The following is a 16,744-nucleotide window of genomic DNA, read 5'->3' as shown; positions in this document are numbered from 1 at the left end:
AGACATTAGAACCTCACTTTTAAAAATATTTTTTAAAATTGTTGGTAAATCCGACAGTAGAACTCCAAAGACATTAGAACCCCACTTTTAAAAATATATTAAAAAATTGTTGATAAATCCGACAGTAGAACTCCATGTACAATAGAACTCCAAAGACATTAGAACCCCACAAAAAAAAAAAATTAAAAATAACAAATAGCATGAGACAATAGAACTCTTCTGTCCGACAACAGCACTCCAATGCCCGACAACAGAACTCCAACGATTTTTATAAAATATCAAATGCCCGACAGTAGAACTCTAGCAACCGACATTAGAATTCTTTATGGTTAATTTTTTTTCCGGACGATAGAAGGGTTGTTGACAGTAGAACTCCAATACAGTAAAACTCCAAAAACAGTAGAACTCCAAGACATTAGAACCCCACTTTTAAAAATATATTTAAAAATTGTTGGTAAATCCGACAGTAGAACTCCATGTACAATAGAACTCCAAAGACATTAGAACCCCACTTTTAAAAATATATTTAAAAATTTTTGATAAGTCCGACAGTAGAACTCCATGTACAATAGAACTCCAAAGACATTAGAACCCCCCCAAAAAAATTAAAAATAACAAATAGCATGAGACAATAGAACTCTTCTGTCCGGCAATAGAACTCCAATACCTTAAATATGATATTTAATGCCCGACAGTAGAACTCCAACATCCGACAGTAGAACCCCGACACCCGACAGTAGAACCCCAACACCCGACAGTAAAACTCCACTGAATATTTAAATAATTATTACGGCCGACAGTAGAACTCCAAGACTTTATTTTTCATTTCAATAAAAGTCATAAAAGTAGGGCTCGGTCCCGATCACATTCTAATCGGGTACACCGCTAATGTTTACCGTTAAAAATTAACCGGGGAAGTTTGACGGGTGAACTAATTAGGAAAGTAAACCGCTTCGCCATTTTTCGGGTAGGTCGGTGCGGTTTAGCGGGTCATAGGTATCCCCCAAAAAAACGTAATATTTCAATAATTTATTGCGGAAAAACTATAAGACAAATATTAATAAATTTTGCAGAAATGGATAGCTCTTGGTAAGGGCTATCCATTTCTGTAAAATAATTAACATAATTTTCATAAACAAAAAAAAATTGGACAAGAAGTTTTTTGTAGTTTTTGTGCTCTAGATATATACTAGATCCAATAGACTAACTTAAGCAACAATATTAATTATTTTAAACTTTCTTGTGTATGAATATTTTTTCGTTATTGTTCGTTTATTGATTTTAATTTATTAATTTATGCTATTACACTATTTATATCTTTATTAAATCGCTTTTCTATTTATAAAACAGGAATGAATTAAACGTCGGTATATTTCCATCAGAATTATTGTGAATGATGGGCAACTGGGTTGGTGCGGGCTGGAGAAAAACGGTTTCAACACCCGATTTTGGGAAAATCGGGAAAACTATAAGTCCAAAAGTTTTAAAAATTATAGGAATGGGTATATCTTGATAAGATCTATCCATTTCTGTAAAAATATTGCAAAAAAATCCTTTTTGGGGAAATAAACCGCTTCGCCATTTTTCAGGTAGGTCGGTGCAGTTTAGCGGGTCTAAGTTAACCCTCATCTCCCAGTAATACGTGAAATTAAAAAAAAATTTTGCGAGGAAACTATAAGACCAAAATTAAAAATTTTTATAGAAATGGATAGCTCTTGATAAGGGCTATCTCTTTCTTTATAATTTCTAAAAAATTATTCATACACTATAAAGTTTCAAAAATAATGAAAATTGTTACTTCAGTCTATAGGATCGAGTATATCTCTAGAGCGCAAAAACTACGAAAAACTTCATGTCCAAATTTTTTTTGTTTATGAAAATTATGTTAATTATTTTACAGAAGTGGATAGCCCTTACCAAGAGCTATCCATTTCTGCAAAATTTATAAAATTTTGTCTTATAGTTTTTCCGCAATAAATTATTGAAATATTACGTATTTTAGGGGGGGGGGGTGCCTTTGACCCGCTAAACCGCACCGACAAACCCGAAAAATGGCGAAGCGTTTTTCTTTCCTAATAAGTACACCCTAAGCAATATTTTAGCAAAATTGGATAGACCTTATCAAGATTTATCCGTTCCTATAATTATTAAAACTTTTGGACATATAGTTTTCCCGATTCTCCCAAAATCGGGTTTTGGAACCTTTTTTCTCAGACCCGCACCATCCCAATGGCCCGTGGATGACAATTCACAATAGTTGTCCAAACCCCTTCCTTTTGAAGGCCAGATTTGTACCATCTGTCCGCCCTGTAACATACCTCCGTTATGCCAGATCTGTACCTTTCTTGTACAGATTGGTTTTACCTGTATATAAATTAATTGATTATTATATTTTTCCTAAGTTGAATAAAAAACAAAGAAAACGCAATGAAAAGTAATGTTGTATTGTTTTTGAAAAAAACCACAATTTAAAGTTTAATATTTATTTGTTATATTTAAATTTATTATAATTTATTCGGTCCAGCAACGGAAAATTTGACGCGCTGTAAACCACCACCACAGCGCTCATTATCCAACGGTGAGGAGTGTGATCACTTTTCTTCCTAGTTAGAAAAGATACGTCGACAGATTAATCATATCTTACTACTAGCGCAAGGATTGGGGATACACTTACTTTGTATCGGTCGATTGAGTGGCGCAGCCATTCCTTCACCGAAGTGTACACTTCATAATCAGTGGCCTCTTTCAGGCGAGGGTGAAAACGAACTGCGTCTAATCAATAAAAATAATTAGGATTTAAGTGGCAAATAAGGCAATAGACTTTGTTGGCACCATTACCACAGATTGCAGCAAAAATCCTTGGCATGTCCAACATTTTATGCTTAAATTCGTTGGGTTTTGACCGACCAGTCCAAGTTATTTCAGTTCCAAGTCTATTAGTCATTAACTTGGCCATGACACGATACGTCGTGCTGCTTACGACATCTCCACCGACACGTCCAAGCAAGACAACCTAGAAAGGAATCATAGCGTTTCACTCATTGCGTACAAGTACACCTTACATACAGAAGACCAAATTTACCAATCGAGTTTTTACGTCTCCAGTGGAAAGGAGATTTTCCAACTCTTTCATAGTTTCAATGTCGTTCAACGGGAACTCAAAACCCGAAATGTTGGCAGTATCCTCGATTTTATCCGTCACGTCGCGTAGGTTGACCGCCAGTGTAAGGGTTTCGACGGCAGAAGTTAGTTCTCGTAAATGAACTTTAATGTATTCAAAATTGTGCTTGGCGTATGAACGAAAATCTAGAGTGAGTAAAATTTGATGATTAGTCATAAAAGAAACAATGCAATAGGTTTGGAAATGCATCACCTCGATCGCTGTTGCTATCTCGTTTGCTCCTAATAGCTTCTCCTTCACGATTCTCCGCTTGAGCACGTTGTTCTATAGCTGGTCGAGTACGGTGGGCTTCAGATACGGGAAAATAATGCTGCGGTTTACGTTGATCATTTCTCACTAGTGAAACCTCTTGTAAAGGTATTTGAATAGGACAGGTACCAATATCAGGATAACTCAACGGGGCACTATCCGTTTGCGAAAAAGCCTCGTCCAAATGCTGAAATGAATTGGCTCGCACGTTTACCTCATCCAAATAAGGCTCATCGTTCCAATTAGGACAATCTAAATTAAAAAAGTTTCAAGAATGACCTTCTAAAAATTCTTAAAATCAGCTGCATACCCTCAACATTTTGAACGCTCGAGGAGTGTTGATTTGCGTTACGTCGTTGATTATCTGGGTTGACTGTATCTATATCAAAAGAAAGATTCTCCATGTTTGTAAATTCTTCTGCAGCTGAACAAGCATTTAATGGGCCATAAGGCTCGTCATGAATAGTGAGATTTCCATCAGTTTTTTTAACCTGGTTTTCTGATATTGTAAAACCCCTACTTACTTCATCTTTAAGTAAATAGCTTTTACTCGATTAAAGGAAGCTGCGGACTTCGTTCGATGGTATATTCCCGTAAAATGTTAACATGATTCAAACAAGTCGATGCATGTCTCAAACGATTGGAGGCATACATACAGGCCGTAGCCGTATAGCCAGCGTCAAGCAAAACAAAGACACAAATAAGACAAGTTTAAACGGGGAACGAGCAAGCCAGTAGCAGGTCGAATAAACGACCTGACCCTTGACTCGCGAAGGGGTGAATCAACACTAGACTGGGTGAACAGCCCAGCGTTGACTAACGAAGAATTACAATTGATGGGGTTTTATACGACAAACAAAGTCAACGCGATCACCAACGCAAGGTGAGCGTAATGAAAAGATGGAAAGGAAAATGACTTGTTTCCAGGAATGAGAGGGAGGATATTTTTCCAAGAAAGAATGAGCTGATGCATTCCTTACAATATGAGGAAAAATTACAAATATTTTTAAATTGTGATTAAATATTGAGGATATGCCAAAGATGGGTTCTTACTTGAAATGTTTTGATTCTTAACGCTTGGGATATTTCTCTTGTTTACGCTAGTGGTCTTAGGGCAATTGGGTAATCCAGGAATCAACTGCCAGCTTTCTTGGCGCAGCGGTCGATTTACTTGGCGCAGCAACCGGTTTCTTAGCAACATTACTCGCGTTTAATCCAGGCACGACTGCCGACTGCCTTGGCACAGCAGCCGACTTCTTAGTGACATCAGCTATCTTCTTTTGAGCAGCTATGCCGGGTACAGTCATTGGTTTCGAAGTGTGAGACCTGTACTGAGAGAAGTTTTTCAAGTTTTGTGGGCTCGGCTTCCATGGTCGAGGATGAGAAATGCGCTTTGGTGGCCCCCTCTTCGCCGGTGGAGAACGGAGACTATCGTTTGAGACAGAGCGACCAGAAATGCCAACTAGTGTAGATGGAGGGGACGGTGGTGAGTAAAGCAGGGGTTCTTCTGTCTCGCTGAACGACGCGTCCACATATCCATCCAACTGCTTTGCTCTTCTTTCTCTGGTCGATGTCCGGAAAGGAGTGGGAGATGCCATCGATGCTATTCTGTAACAAATGAGTTAAACTGAGTCACAAAGCACACAAAGCAAGACCTGACTATCAAGGAAAGTTCAGATCCTCAGCAATAAGAGGGAAAATTGCAAATGAGTTAGGGGGAAACAGTCTAGGCATCCTGTAGCATTTTTTTGAAACCATATCGAGAGGCCAAAAGAAAAGTTCCTCACTAAGGAGCGAGACCTTATATATATCTAAACGGGAGGAAGAAATTGGCGAAATGAATAGATCTGATTGGTCTATATAAAGCCGCCCGATAAAAAAAGGATCGCCTCGCATTTCAACAAAATTCTCAATTACCGCAACATTTCCATCTGTTAGTAAAACACAACAGTTTGCCAAATCATTTTTTCGCATGATAGGAATCTCCTTTCCACCAAAACCTGTCGGAATTGAATACCGAAGCAGTGCTGTAGCGTCGGCCCAGAAAAATGCTCTTTTTTAAACAGATACCACTTTGTAGCACTAACAGGAATTTCACTGATAACGTTTAGTTCCAACTCCTGCGTTCGATGGACTAGCTGTTTTAACGGTTTTTCACTCTTTCTTGCTTTCCGTTTTACTTCTTGTAAATAGTTTTCAAACGGGTATGCACTGTAAGTATTCAAAGGCCCAAAACGTATCACATCTTTAGCCAAGTGAATTATTCCATGCACATTGTAAGAAACAAACGATTTCCCATACAACTGAACTGAATTTTTGACGAAATTTACAAGAAGTTTGTGAGCATACTGATTAAAAGTAATACAAAGAGATTCTGATGATAAAATTCTTATAGCAATGCTCAACGACAGAAAATGTTCGTACTGGTCCTGCGGGACAATATTGAAAAAAACAACAGGTCCAAAATACTCAAGACATTGACCGTGCTCGGTTCCTTTCCACCTAGCGAAATCTTTGGTAATTCGCGGCTTGCGTGCAAAATCTCTCGGGCAGTACTTTTAAATCGAAACGAGGTGACCATCTACTCGTCGTAACTTAAACGGACTAAGTTTGAACTCTCCCTTCTTAATCCATTAAGAAGGGAGAGTTAAGGGAGGTGGGAAGGGAGAGGCTAAGAAGGGAGAGGCTTGATTGGCGTTAATTACGTACATTAGCTGAATCCAGCTTTGCAAATAACTCCACAATTGATCAAATATCATGGAAAAAAAACCCGTGTCAGGTGTCGTGCCTAGTGGTCATGCATAACTTAAGAAGATTCGAATCATCTCTGATGTTTCCACCCGTAGCAAGGGAATTGAAATCCATTTTCTGTTCTGCAGTTATGTGGGTTAAGTTCTTAAATACATCAAGAGACATCGATAAAGGTAGGTGTTTATTGTTTATCAAGAAATTTCGTAACGACGGAGCCACATATTTTGTAAGACAACCATACAAAATGAGACTAAGTCCGAAGGCCGTGTTTTCGTTGTAATGTTCACTGTTAAGACAAAAAGCATGGTTTTGTAATGCGTGTTTGTATTCACCCCTTTTCAGGTGGTTGTATATAACACGCACGCAAAAAGCGGCCTTCGGATTACCAACGCAACGACATAGTCTTTTCCAAACTAACAGATGGCGCTTCCAGTTTGTGGTTAGGCGTGTAAAGTCAACGTGACTGATCTCATTTCTCGCGCCGATTGTATTCCTTAATAACTTAATTGACAGTCGTTTAGAAAATGACAGCAAATTCCTCTTTCGCTTTTGGTTATAAAACATCTTTTGCAGAAGTTTTACATAGTCGTAACCTCTGACACTGGGCAATAACAATTTCTTTTTGCACAAGAAATTTCTTATTGCCGGAGTAACAAGTTGTGTTAAGCAAAAGAATAGAATCTGTTCTATTTGAATACCTCCTCCAAAATTCACATCCGACGATGTTTGTTGGTTGGGTGAAATCTGGGTGGCCGATGCACGCTTCGATCGTTTTTCTGGGTTAGGTACCGGTTTTGTCTTATGAAGAGCCTTTCCTTGTTGATTATTCTTCTGTTTTGCCATTTTGTTTTCGATTGGCAGTTCTTAGAATAGGACAATAATAAAAATTTATTAAATTAGAAACTGGTCGCTCACACAGCAAACTACGTCGCGTTCATGCACTGCAGCGTAAAACAAGTGCATTATCTCATCCAGCTGTTCTTTAGTCTTTGGTTCGAGTAATCCAGCCAAATCTAATTGGTCGAGTTCCTCGAGTGTATACACACATTGATTGGCTGGTTTTTCCTTCTGCAATGAAATAAAGACACATGTTTTAGCCGTTGGGAGCCACCATTGATTGTAGTTATGGAATCATAAATGCAAAAGGAACGTGATCAACATCTATACAAATAAAACTTAACGATAGAAAAAAGGTTATCTTTCAACAGGAGATTTGGTCAAAGGATTGTGAATATCAACAAAAGGAACTCTGGTCGGAAAAAGAGGAAGTGATAATTGCAAGTGTTGGGAATATACCTCGTTCCCAACATCTGACAACACGAGCTGGACGACGGGCTCGACTTCCATTACGTTTTAATTTATATGATTTGGGTGGCCCTCGCTAGGAGGCCACCATCTTACAATTTATTTTGTGTAGCCCCGCCCTTCGGCCTACCGGCCGGAAAATGTACAGGGCAAGGGGCAGTTAGTTACTGAATATACCTCACACATTCGAGACAACAGCCAGTGCTCCTGTGTTTTCTTACTTTCATCTTTATATTTCCATCTTTACTAAGGTAAGTTCAGTCACGGGCTGAACTAAATCTTACATGGTCCTTCGAACTAGTTAAGTAATTTAAATTTCACTTAAAATTTTCGCTGTCGGTGTACTGTGGGGAGACATATCTCATCCCTAAATTTTTCTCTTTTCGGTGAACACCACGTGTTAGCCACAGGGCAAATTTTTTCCCTTTTTCATTGTGGTTACTTACGTCGTAGAAACTAAGATGTTTTTGTAGACAGGGCAAAAAATTGTCTTGAAAAAAAAATAAAAAAATTTCTTTTTTTTTGCTTTGCCTTCTTTTTCAAATTTTTTTTTCCTTTTTTTCACCGCGTGGTCAGTGGCGGCCATTACGGTTTGCTCAACCTAGCTCAAGCTAGGGATTTTTTGGAGAAACCTCCACGAAGGTTACCTTCCGGTCAAAAAATTTTTATTTTTTTAATTTTTTTTCCTTTTCCTCATTTGCTACTTTCTTTGTCTCCTCTTTCCATTTGAGTCAAAGGAGTTTAAATTTAAATTCTCGTTTTTTTGGTCAAATCTCTCCCTCACGTGGTCAGTGGCGGCCATATTGGCTTGTATTCTTTGCTCTTGTCTCACAAATTCTTGTTGGAGGTTCCTCCATTAATTTCCCTTTATCTCGGTTTTCTTCCGCCATAGCGGAGCACCTCGGGTCTCCAAACAAGCCTAAAAAGTTAGGGACTCAGAGAAAATAAAAAGGGCGCAAAGGGGTAAGGCGGGTCTGGAAAGGCCGTTGACAGGGCCCACACTTCCGAGACGAATCCATAACACCCCGGAAGGTCGGCGCCAAGTTGCAGCCTACAACCGCCACGTGGAGGCAGCCGCTGCAGCCAAACCATATGCCCAAGCGACAACCACCTCGCCCCTGGAGTCTCTTCTCCCAATTATTGTGCGGCACATGCCACTTGCGGAGTTGAAGGAGGCCATCACTCCAAAGTATTCCGGAGACATCCGGTACAAACCGAAAATAGAGGCAGGGGTGACAGAATCGTCAACCACAGTCGGGCAACCTGAACGAGATCCCGGGCCTTCGACCGCGGCAGCCCCGGATAACGACATGATCGAGCTGTTCACAGAGGAAGAACCGGAGCCCCTTTCACCACCAAATTATATAGGATACATCCAACTAAAGTACGGCACAAAAATCAACGGTGGACGCGGACACCCACTGAACCTTCCACACCTCGACCCAACGCCTCACATTCCACCTGATACCCGATACAAATTCCGCCCCAAGAGCATACTCGAAAACCCGCACCGTGACCCGACCCCCGTGATAAAACCCATCACCATCGAGGAGAAAGTAGGAAAGAAGGAAGAGAAAAAGAAAGAAGGAGAAAAAATGACAATAGAAGAAAAAGAAGACATCATAATCATTGATGTAGACCCTGACGATCTGATCTACCACGCATTGTGATTATTCTTCTATAATAAATAAAAACTTAAAATACATTGTTGCCATTTCCTTTTCTTTTTCTCAACTGGAGAGTAATTTCATAGTTACACTCCACAAAACGAAAAAACTGTCATACATATTTAGAAATAGGCAACGCCAAGCTCTATTTACCCTAAATTTCGAATAAGCTGACGCCATCTAGCGTCGAAATTCCAAGCGCGCAAAATTTTCATTTATTTCATAAAAAATTGCAAATTAATGCCACCTAGCCTTCAGAAATAACGCTATGGTGGATCCATTTTTAAAATTTATGATTTCTTCGCTACTCCTGAAACCTTGCTTTGAATTCTTTATGTCATTGGAGGAGCCATGTCCTTTGCACTCCGCTTAATGTCCAATAATCTGAGATCGTGTTAAATCATTGTCTAAACCTCGTGACACCTGTATAACTGACAACAAGTCGGTACAGCGCTCTAAGTTACCGAAAGCTAACTAAGAGCCAAATTTATTCGCCACATTTCACAGTCGCCCGATTAAGGAAGGAAGAACATCCCAAGCCAGTGGAGTTTAAACAATACGCCCACTGTTTGGAGCACAGTGAAACGCTACTCCCTTCCATTACTCGCAACTGGTGGCAACACGAAAGCTAAAAGCTTTCAACTTAATTTTTCGCCCACTTCTTTAGGGGAAATCCAGAAGTATGACCCCGCTGTTACTACTAAGAATCAAGCAACTGAAAAGGTCGGAAAAACCCGATATCAACTGAAGAAATTTCGGCGATAGAAGCAGGAAAATCCAAGCCCCCCTTTTCTCTTTTTGCCTTAGTTAGTTACAGCAACCGAAATAAAAATGTCACGAGGGGCATTGGCAACACGCGCAGACCACCTTACAAGGACGATGGACAAAATCAAGCAGTACAAAAACGTCTCCATGACAGCAGAACTGGATAACGACCTTGCAACGGAAAGCGAACTCCTCAAGCAACGTTACCAGAAGTTCATTAAAGCAAGCGACCAAGTTAGATGGACCTTACAATCCACTAACGCCACCGAGGAGCAAATCGAAAAAGATTATTCCGCAGTGGCAGAGGTCGAAGAAGAAATGAGTGTTGTAGTCGCTCTAACCAAAAACAAACGCGAGGAGTACAAATGTCAACTGGACGCTGAGTTTCAAGGCCAGCAAAGAAAAGACCAGTGAAAACGGGAAGAAGATAGAGGCAAGCTGCTACATGATTTGCTCACACAACAACAGCAAGCCTTTGCAGCACAAGTCCTTCAGCAACAACAGGCCTACACGCAACAAGTTCAGCAGCTGATAGCTCAAAACCAAGCTACGGCACAAATCGCAGCCGCAGCCGCTCCTGCTCCAGTAGCAGCCGCTCCTACTCCAGTAGCAGCCATAGCTGCACCACAATCAACACGCCTTCCCCAAAGGCAAATCAAACATTTTAAAGGAGATATCCTTGAATGGACGTCATTCTGGGAGAGCTTAACGCCTCCATCCACTCGTCCACAATGTCAGACGTCCAAAAATTCGACTATTTAAAAGAATATCTCAAAGGGGAAGCGTATTTATGCGTAGAAAATCTGGAGTTGACCGCAGCCAACTACAACATCGCCATTGCTGAACTGAAAAGGGTTTATGCTAAGCCAAAAGCCCTTATTCAAACACATCTATGCAAATTTGATAACCTGGCTCCTGTTAAGTCTATGACAGACGTATCGGCTCTTCGAAGACTTCAGCTCACCGTCCAGTCGCACATAAATGCCTTGGAGACACTCGGAGTACAAAAAGACACCTTTGGAGGACTCCTTGGCACAAAATTAATGAAATTGCTTCCTGCAGAATTGCAGAAAGAATGGTCGAGTTCCGATGCAAACGACATCACCGACATCACAGCCCTGTTGAATTTCATCAGGGATCAAGTCGACGCTGCTGAAAGGTATAGCCGATGGAAATCGGAAACGGTAAAAACACCACAGCAGACGACAACAACCACGCCGGCGAAACAGCCACCAGCTGCTACAGCCTCTCAACTGGCGATTGGAGCAGGCTGGTCGCAGACTATCTCGACGATCCTTAGCGACGAATCGCACCGTCACTTTTTCTATTGAGGAAAGTCGATTCTTATCGACTAGTCTATAAGAGTCGACTTGTCCATTAGAGTGTGCCTTTTTTATAGCTAGTTTGTAATGATTATTGTAGGCCTATTAAATCGTTTGAATCTAGGATTTAAATATAAAAAGGTTTGCAGAATACATTTATTTTAAATTCTTGTGTGTATTGTTGATGAACGCTTGATTTTAAAGTTAAATAAAAAAAGGGTCATTCCGCCGACTTTCGAATTTTTTCGTCGCTGAAAAAATTTGATTTGTTTCATTTTTTTATCTCGTATTCTTCGTGTGATGAAGAATCAATACACTAAAGGATTTTTTTTTATTTTGAGCGGGACGTCTGTAATAAAATGATTAAGTTTTGCGCTTTTTATAAATCTTTTCCGCGTTTTTTCATTTAAATTGATGCACGGGTTATACATATCATGTGAAAAAATTAAGAAAATAAAAAAAAGATAGAGAATTTTGTTTTGTTTCGAATGATGTGTTTTAAATTGCAAAAAAAGTTTTCCGTCATATAGTTATCTTCTTTTAAATAAATTTTTTTAAATGGTCAGCGCATCAAATCTGGTCTTTTGAATCGGCCCCAAATTTTCATCAGTTATAGATGTGGGTATGAAGAACATATTACCAAATAACGAAACTTTTTCCGCTATCCGTTCATTAGTTATGAATTTTTTGATTTCATTTTTATTCCCTACGCGTTTGATGCAAGCGCTCCTTTACCGCGCGCTCCCTTTCCGCTCGCCCCATGAGATTTACACTGTATACGGCACCTCTTAGATGACGGTAGGCCTAAGAAAGGGTATTTTTGTCTTGTTAACAGAGTTGTTAGTGGTTACCGTCTTACGTGTACCCAAGGTTATTCTTTTTGTTCAAAAACTAAGAGGGAAAAAATCAGTTTCTTCTCTAAAGTCAAAGCGAATGGTTCATAATATTCAGCCTCTCTCATGTGCTAAAAGTTTCTAACATCATGGATTCACCATTAGATAACTGTTGTGTGGGTGTGATTGTAAATAGTGAGTGCCACAAACAACATTTTACGACCAACAAAAGTTTGCTGATTTTGCGCGAGTTAGAGGATGAGATTCAGCGCGTGATTAAGTTAAGGATCAAGTGTGAAAATATAAGTACAATCTGCGCTCATCACTACTCCATCTACTTTCAGTACTATGATACGCCTCAGTTCAATTTTTCTAAATATTGCTGCGATCCATTCAAGAAACATAAACGTGTTGTTCGAGGTAGTAGCAAAATTGATCTCAAATTGAGTGACAGCGTGTTTGAGTTAAAAAATGATTTGAGATTAATTCCCGGAAAAAACTCTTGGTCCGCGTTGCTATATGCAAGTGAAAAACATCAAGAATCTCGAACCGCAATCGCCGCGATATGAAGAAAATGACCAACTTGAGTTCGTTAACAACGGCGATGTTACTCCTTCTTCTGAAGAACGAGTTATTACCCCTCGCCGCGTGATAAGTGCTCTCAAATGCCTCAATTATTACTCCCGTTTCCGATCTTAATAAGAGTAACACAGAACGACGCTCTCAAATTTGTGTGAAAGTTCTTGACAATTTGAAACGAAATATTCTTGACGTCGATCATGATCCTTCAATGAAAGATTATTTGGATTTGATGAAGGCCGTTAAGGAGAAAATAAATTCAACTGAAGACCGAAGAAAAAAGCTGTCTCTCTTAACCTTGGCCCCAAATAGTTGGACCAATAGACAAACTAGTGAATATTTCGGTGTGTCGGAATATTGTGTTGCCCAAGCGCGTTCAAATAAGGAGAAATATGGAATATTATCAGACCCACCATCGGAAAAAAATCGGAAAGGGCAAGTGACCGATGCAGACAAGCAGCGCATAATCGAATTTTATACATCTGATGAATACAGCCGACAGCTGCCTGGAATGAAGAATGTGATCAGTGTAAAACAATCAAATGGAAAGAGACTAAAAATTCAAAAGAGATTGCTGCTCGTCAACATCAACGAGCTTCATGCAGACTATAAAAAAAAATTCAAAGATGCTATTGATGTGAAAACTTTCTGCCTTTCCGTATTCGCGGATCAGCGGCTAAAACATGTGATAACCGTCGGAGCAAGTGGCAAACATTCAGTGTGCGTATGCATCTACCATCAAAACGTGAAATTAATGTTATCGGAAATCGGACTTTACGACGACCGTCATTTATTAATGGACAAAGTGGTGTGTTTCGTGAACAATAAAGATTGTATGATGAGCCGTTGCTCAAATTGTCCAGGAACGGAAAACCTCAAACTTTATTTAGAAGATTTGATTTCAGAAGAAAGGGAAAGTGTAACCAGTGTAACCTACAAGCAATGGGACCATACGGATGGAAATAAGTTAGAAACAATATTGGCGGAAAGAGATGATTATATTGAGAAACTCGTCGTTCTAGTCAACAAATTAACAACGCACCACTTCGTAGCTCGCAACCAAAGTGCCTATTTGGTCCATAGTAAGGAAAATGTTGATCATGAAACGTGCGTGCTAGTGAGCGATTTTTCTGAGAATTTTTCATTCGTTATTCAAGACTCAGTTCAAGGCTATTATTGGTCGAACGACCAAGCAACTTTATTACCATTCATGGCCTATATGAAAAAAACTGATGGAATTGCGTGGAATGTTTCGATGTCAATAATCAGTGATCATCTAACTCATGATACCGTATCGGTTCACGCATACCTGAAGCCTGTGTTAACCTATCTTAAGTCGTTGAACCCTGCTCTAAAAAGGGTTAAGTACTTCACGGATGGCTCCGGAGCTCAATATAAAAATTAAAAAAAATTTGCGAATTTATCATATTTCATTTAAAAATGAAATTAAAAAATTCATAACTAATTAATGGATAGCGGAAAAAGTTTCGTTATTTGGTAATATGTTCTTCACAACTACATCTATAACTGATGCAAATTTGGGGCCGATTCGAAAGACCAGATTTGATGCGCTGACCATTAAAAAAAAATTTAAAAAGAAGATAACTACATGACGGCAAATTTTTTTTTCAATTTAAAACACATCATTCGAAAGAAAAAAAATTCTCTATCTTTTAGTCATTTTCTTAATTTTTTCACATGATATGTATAACCCGTGCATCAGTTTAAATGAAAAAAACGTGGAAAAAAGCGCAAAACTTTAACATTTTATAACAGACGTCCCGCTCAAAATAAAAAAAATCCTTTAGTATATTGATTCTTCATCACACAAAGAATACGAGATTAAAAAATGAAGCAAATCAAATTTTTTCAGCGACGAAAAAATTCGAAAGTTGGCGGAATGACCCAAAAAGGTGATACTCTCACTTGATTCTGGACTAGTGATGCGTAGAATAAATTTACAAAAGTGGTACAGGAATATACATAACTGAAGTTTTATTTAATTAGAAACGTAAACAGTATTTGTAAATATATATTTCAATCTAATTTAATCTAGATTACGCGAAAAATTGCTCGCTTACCAATGGACAATGTGGTAATCGACTCTTATCGACTAGTCGATGCTTTCGGCTTCGAATCGATTTATTATTAATTTTAATTTTAATAACTCCAAATTCTGTTTATGAGAACTAAATCAATGAATATAACGTAAATTTTATTTCCTTGTATAAATGGTTGATTGATAAATTAATTAAAAAGATTAATTAAAAGATAACCTAGCCCTAAGTTTCATATACCTTTGTAAAAACCACGTAAAAAATGGCCGCCGTCATGCTCGTCGAGGATTGGTCAAGAGGCATTTACAAATTAAACATAAAAAACACGTTATAAAACACACCGGAAACAATGCCCCAACGAACATCATGGCATCTGTCTCCAGTGAAAACATCTACGGCGATCTCGTGGTGAAAACGGCAACGGTAATGGTGGTAGGCCCCAATTGTAAAGAAACCATTCCTTATAACACCATACCGTTCATGGATATCCTTAAGTTGTCCGTTTTTTATGTCTAAAGGACATCCGTGCAAAAACAATTTGCCGCTCTTCAGGATATCCATTCGTTACTTCCACTGGATATCCAAAGTAGGATGCTTAAGGAATTCATTTTTATTTTGTAGCATTGAAAGTCTGTCAGAGTGACATCCATTCAACGCCGTGACAACCCGGTTGGTACCAGACCCATGCCTACCTTTATAAATTTTATATCAATGGGATGTTCGTAGAACAGCGAAATGTTCGTTAGCGACGTACCCGGGACGTCCTATTAAATTAAAATAAACCTCATTTAGCCATTCTATGGATGGCCCGTGGCTTCCTTCCTTGAACGCTAAACTCCCACCTTGACCTGGGGTATACACACAGAATTCCTTCTTTTTCAAGCCAAAAATCAGGTATCACAGCGACATGTTCACCAGTGTTTGTGTGAAGATTCACGATAAAAAACATTCCCTTGTCCTTCATAAAGAAATTAGTTGCAAACACGTGGCTCGTTTCTCTAAAATCCATTAAGTAAAACAGTACTTACAGGTAAAAACACATTGTGTGATGCCATTTTGAAAGCCAAGTTAAGGAGAATTGTTTAAACGAAAAGTAAGTAAAAATACTTAATAATCAAGAAGTGAAATGTAAAAACGCTCTAGATAAAACTGAATAGAGAAGACAGAGACAGTCGAAAATGAAGCGCGCCTGGACCTGTATCTACGGAAACCAATGCTTTCAAGATTACAGCGCACCCAATTCTGTTTTTTACCCACAAAATTTTTAACATTGTGACTAATTTGGTAATTCCATACAAGTAACTATATTGTCGGAATGATAATAAGATTTAAAAAAATTATTTCTATTCAAGTTATACCTATTATTGGTCAGATCTATATTTTTAATGGAAGTTGCACAACAAAGTAATTATTGAAATGTGTTTAGGGGCAATTACACAAACCAGACTACACAGACTAATGGAACCCTAATATTCGTCTGTCGGTCGTAAATTCTAATACGTACTTCAATTGGAAATTTTATTGGATTCAATTTAATTTTTACACATCTTGATACGTGTACTATATGGAGTTGACTATTGGTAACTGATATATTGATAGTGATAAAAACAAGGTATTTTAAAACTTATTCCCTCTTTCCTATGTTACAGGATAGTTTTGTGTCCATTGCCATTCTTCACAACACGTGTTGGGTCCGTTACCAATCTAATCAACACAAACAGACTTTACACACCTGGATACGTGTACTATAAGGAGTTGACTATTGGTAAGTGATACATTAATAATAGTGATAAAGACAAGTTATTTCAAAAACTTACTCCCAATTTGCTATGTTACAGGATATACAGGATAGTGTATTGTCCATAGCCATTACAAACAACACACCAGGAAGCTGTTTTATCATAACAGAAATGATTGAAAAAAGAATGGCAAGATTTTGCCGAAAGCCAAAAGCAATTGTCAAAGAAAGACAACAAAGAAACCGTGTGAATCTGGCATTTCAGTCCTTGCTGTTGTCTACAATTCAAGAACAGCC

At 38.7% G+C, this 16,744-nt stretch overlaps 1 protein-coding gene across 1 annotated transcript; it reads right to left on the bottom strand.

Moving 5' to 3' along the window:
* Positions 1 to 2,523: 2,523 nt before the first annotated feature.
* Positions 2,524 to 3,834, bottom strand: LOC116924267. Its single transcript, XM_045174524.1, has 6 exons — positions 3,741 to 3,834; positions 3,374 to 3,682; positions 3,083 to 3,306; positions 2,839 to 3,013; positions 2,675 to 2,772; positions 2,524 to 2,603 (listed from the first exon to the last, which is right to left on the bottom strand). Exons 1-6 carry the CDS (start codon positions 3,832 to 3,834, stop codon positions 2,592 to 2,594), a joined length of 912 nt encoding a protein of 303 aa, XP_045030459.1. The 3' UTR covers positions 2,524 to 2,591.
* Positions 3,835 to 16,744: the final 12,910 nt, after the last annotated feature.

The sequence above is a fragment of the Daphnia magna genome, linkage group LG5 (assembly GCF_020631705.1).
Source record: "Daphnia magna isolate NIES linkage group LG5, ASM2063170v1.1, whole genome shotgun sequence".
Taxonomy (NCBI): Eukaryota; Metazoa; Arthropoda; class Branchiopoda; order Diplostraca; family Daphniidae; genus Daphnia; species Daphnia magna.
Note: the sequence above shows the minus strand (reverse complement) of the source record. Positions and strands in the feature narration are given on the sequence as shown.

Coding starts and splice junctions, on each gene's coding strand:
- LOC116924267 (XM_045174524.1), bottom strand. CDS start 3,834: ATGGAGAATCTTTCTTTTGATATAGATACAGTCAACCCAGATAATCAA. Junction 3,683..3,740: donor GAGCGTTCAAAATGTTGAGG/GTATGCAGCTGA, acceptor TTTTTAATTTAG/ATTGTCCTAATTGGAACGAT. Junction 3,307..3,373: donor AGATAGCAACAGCGATCGAG/GTGATGCATTTC, acceptor TACTCACTCTAG/ATTTTCGTTCATACGCCAAG.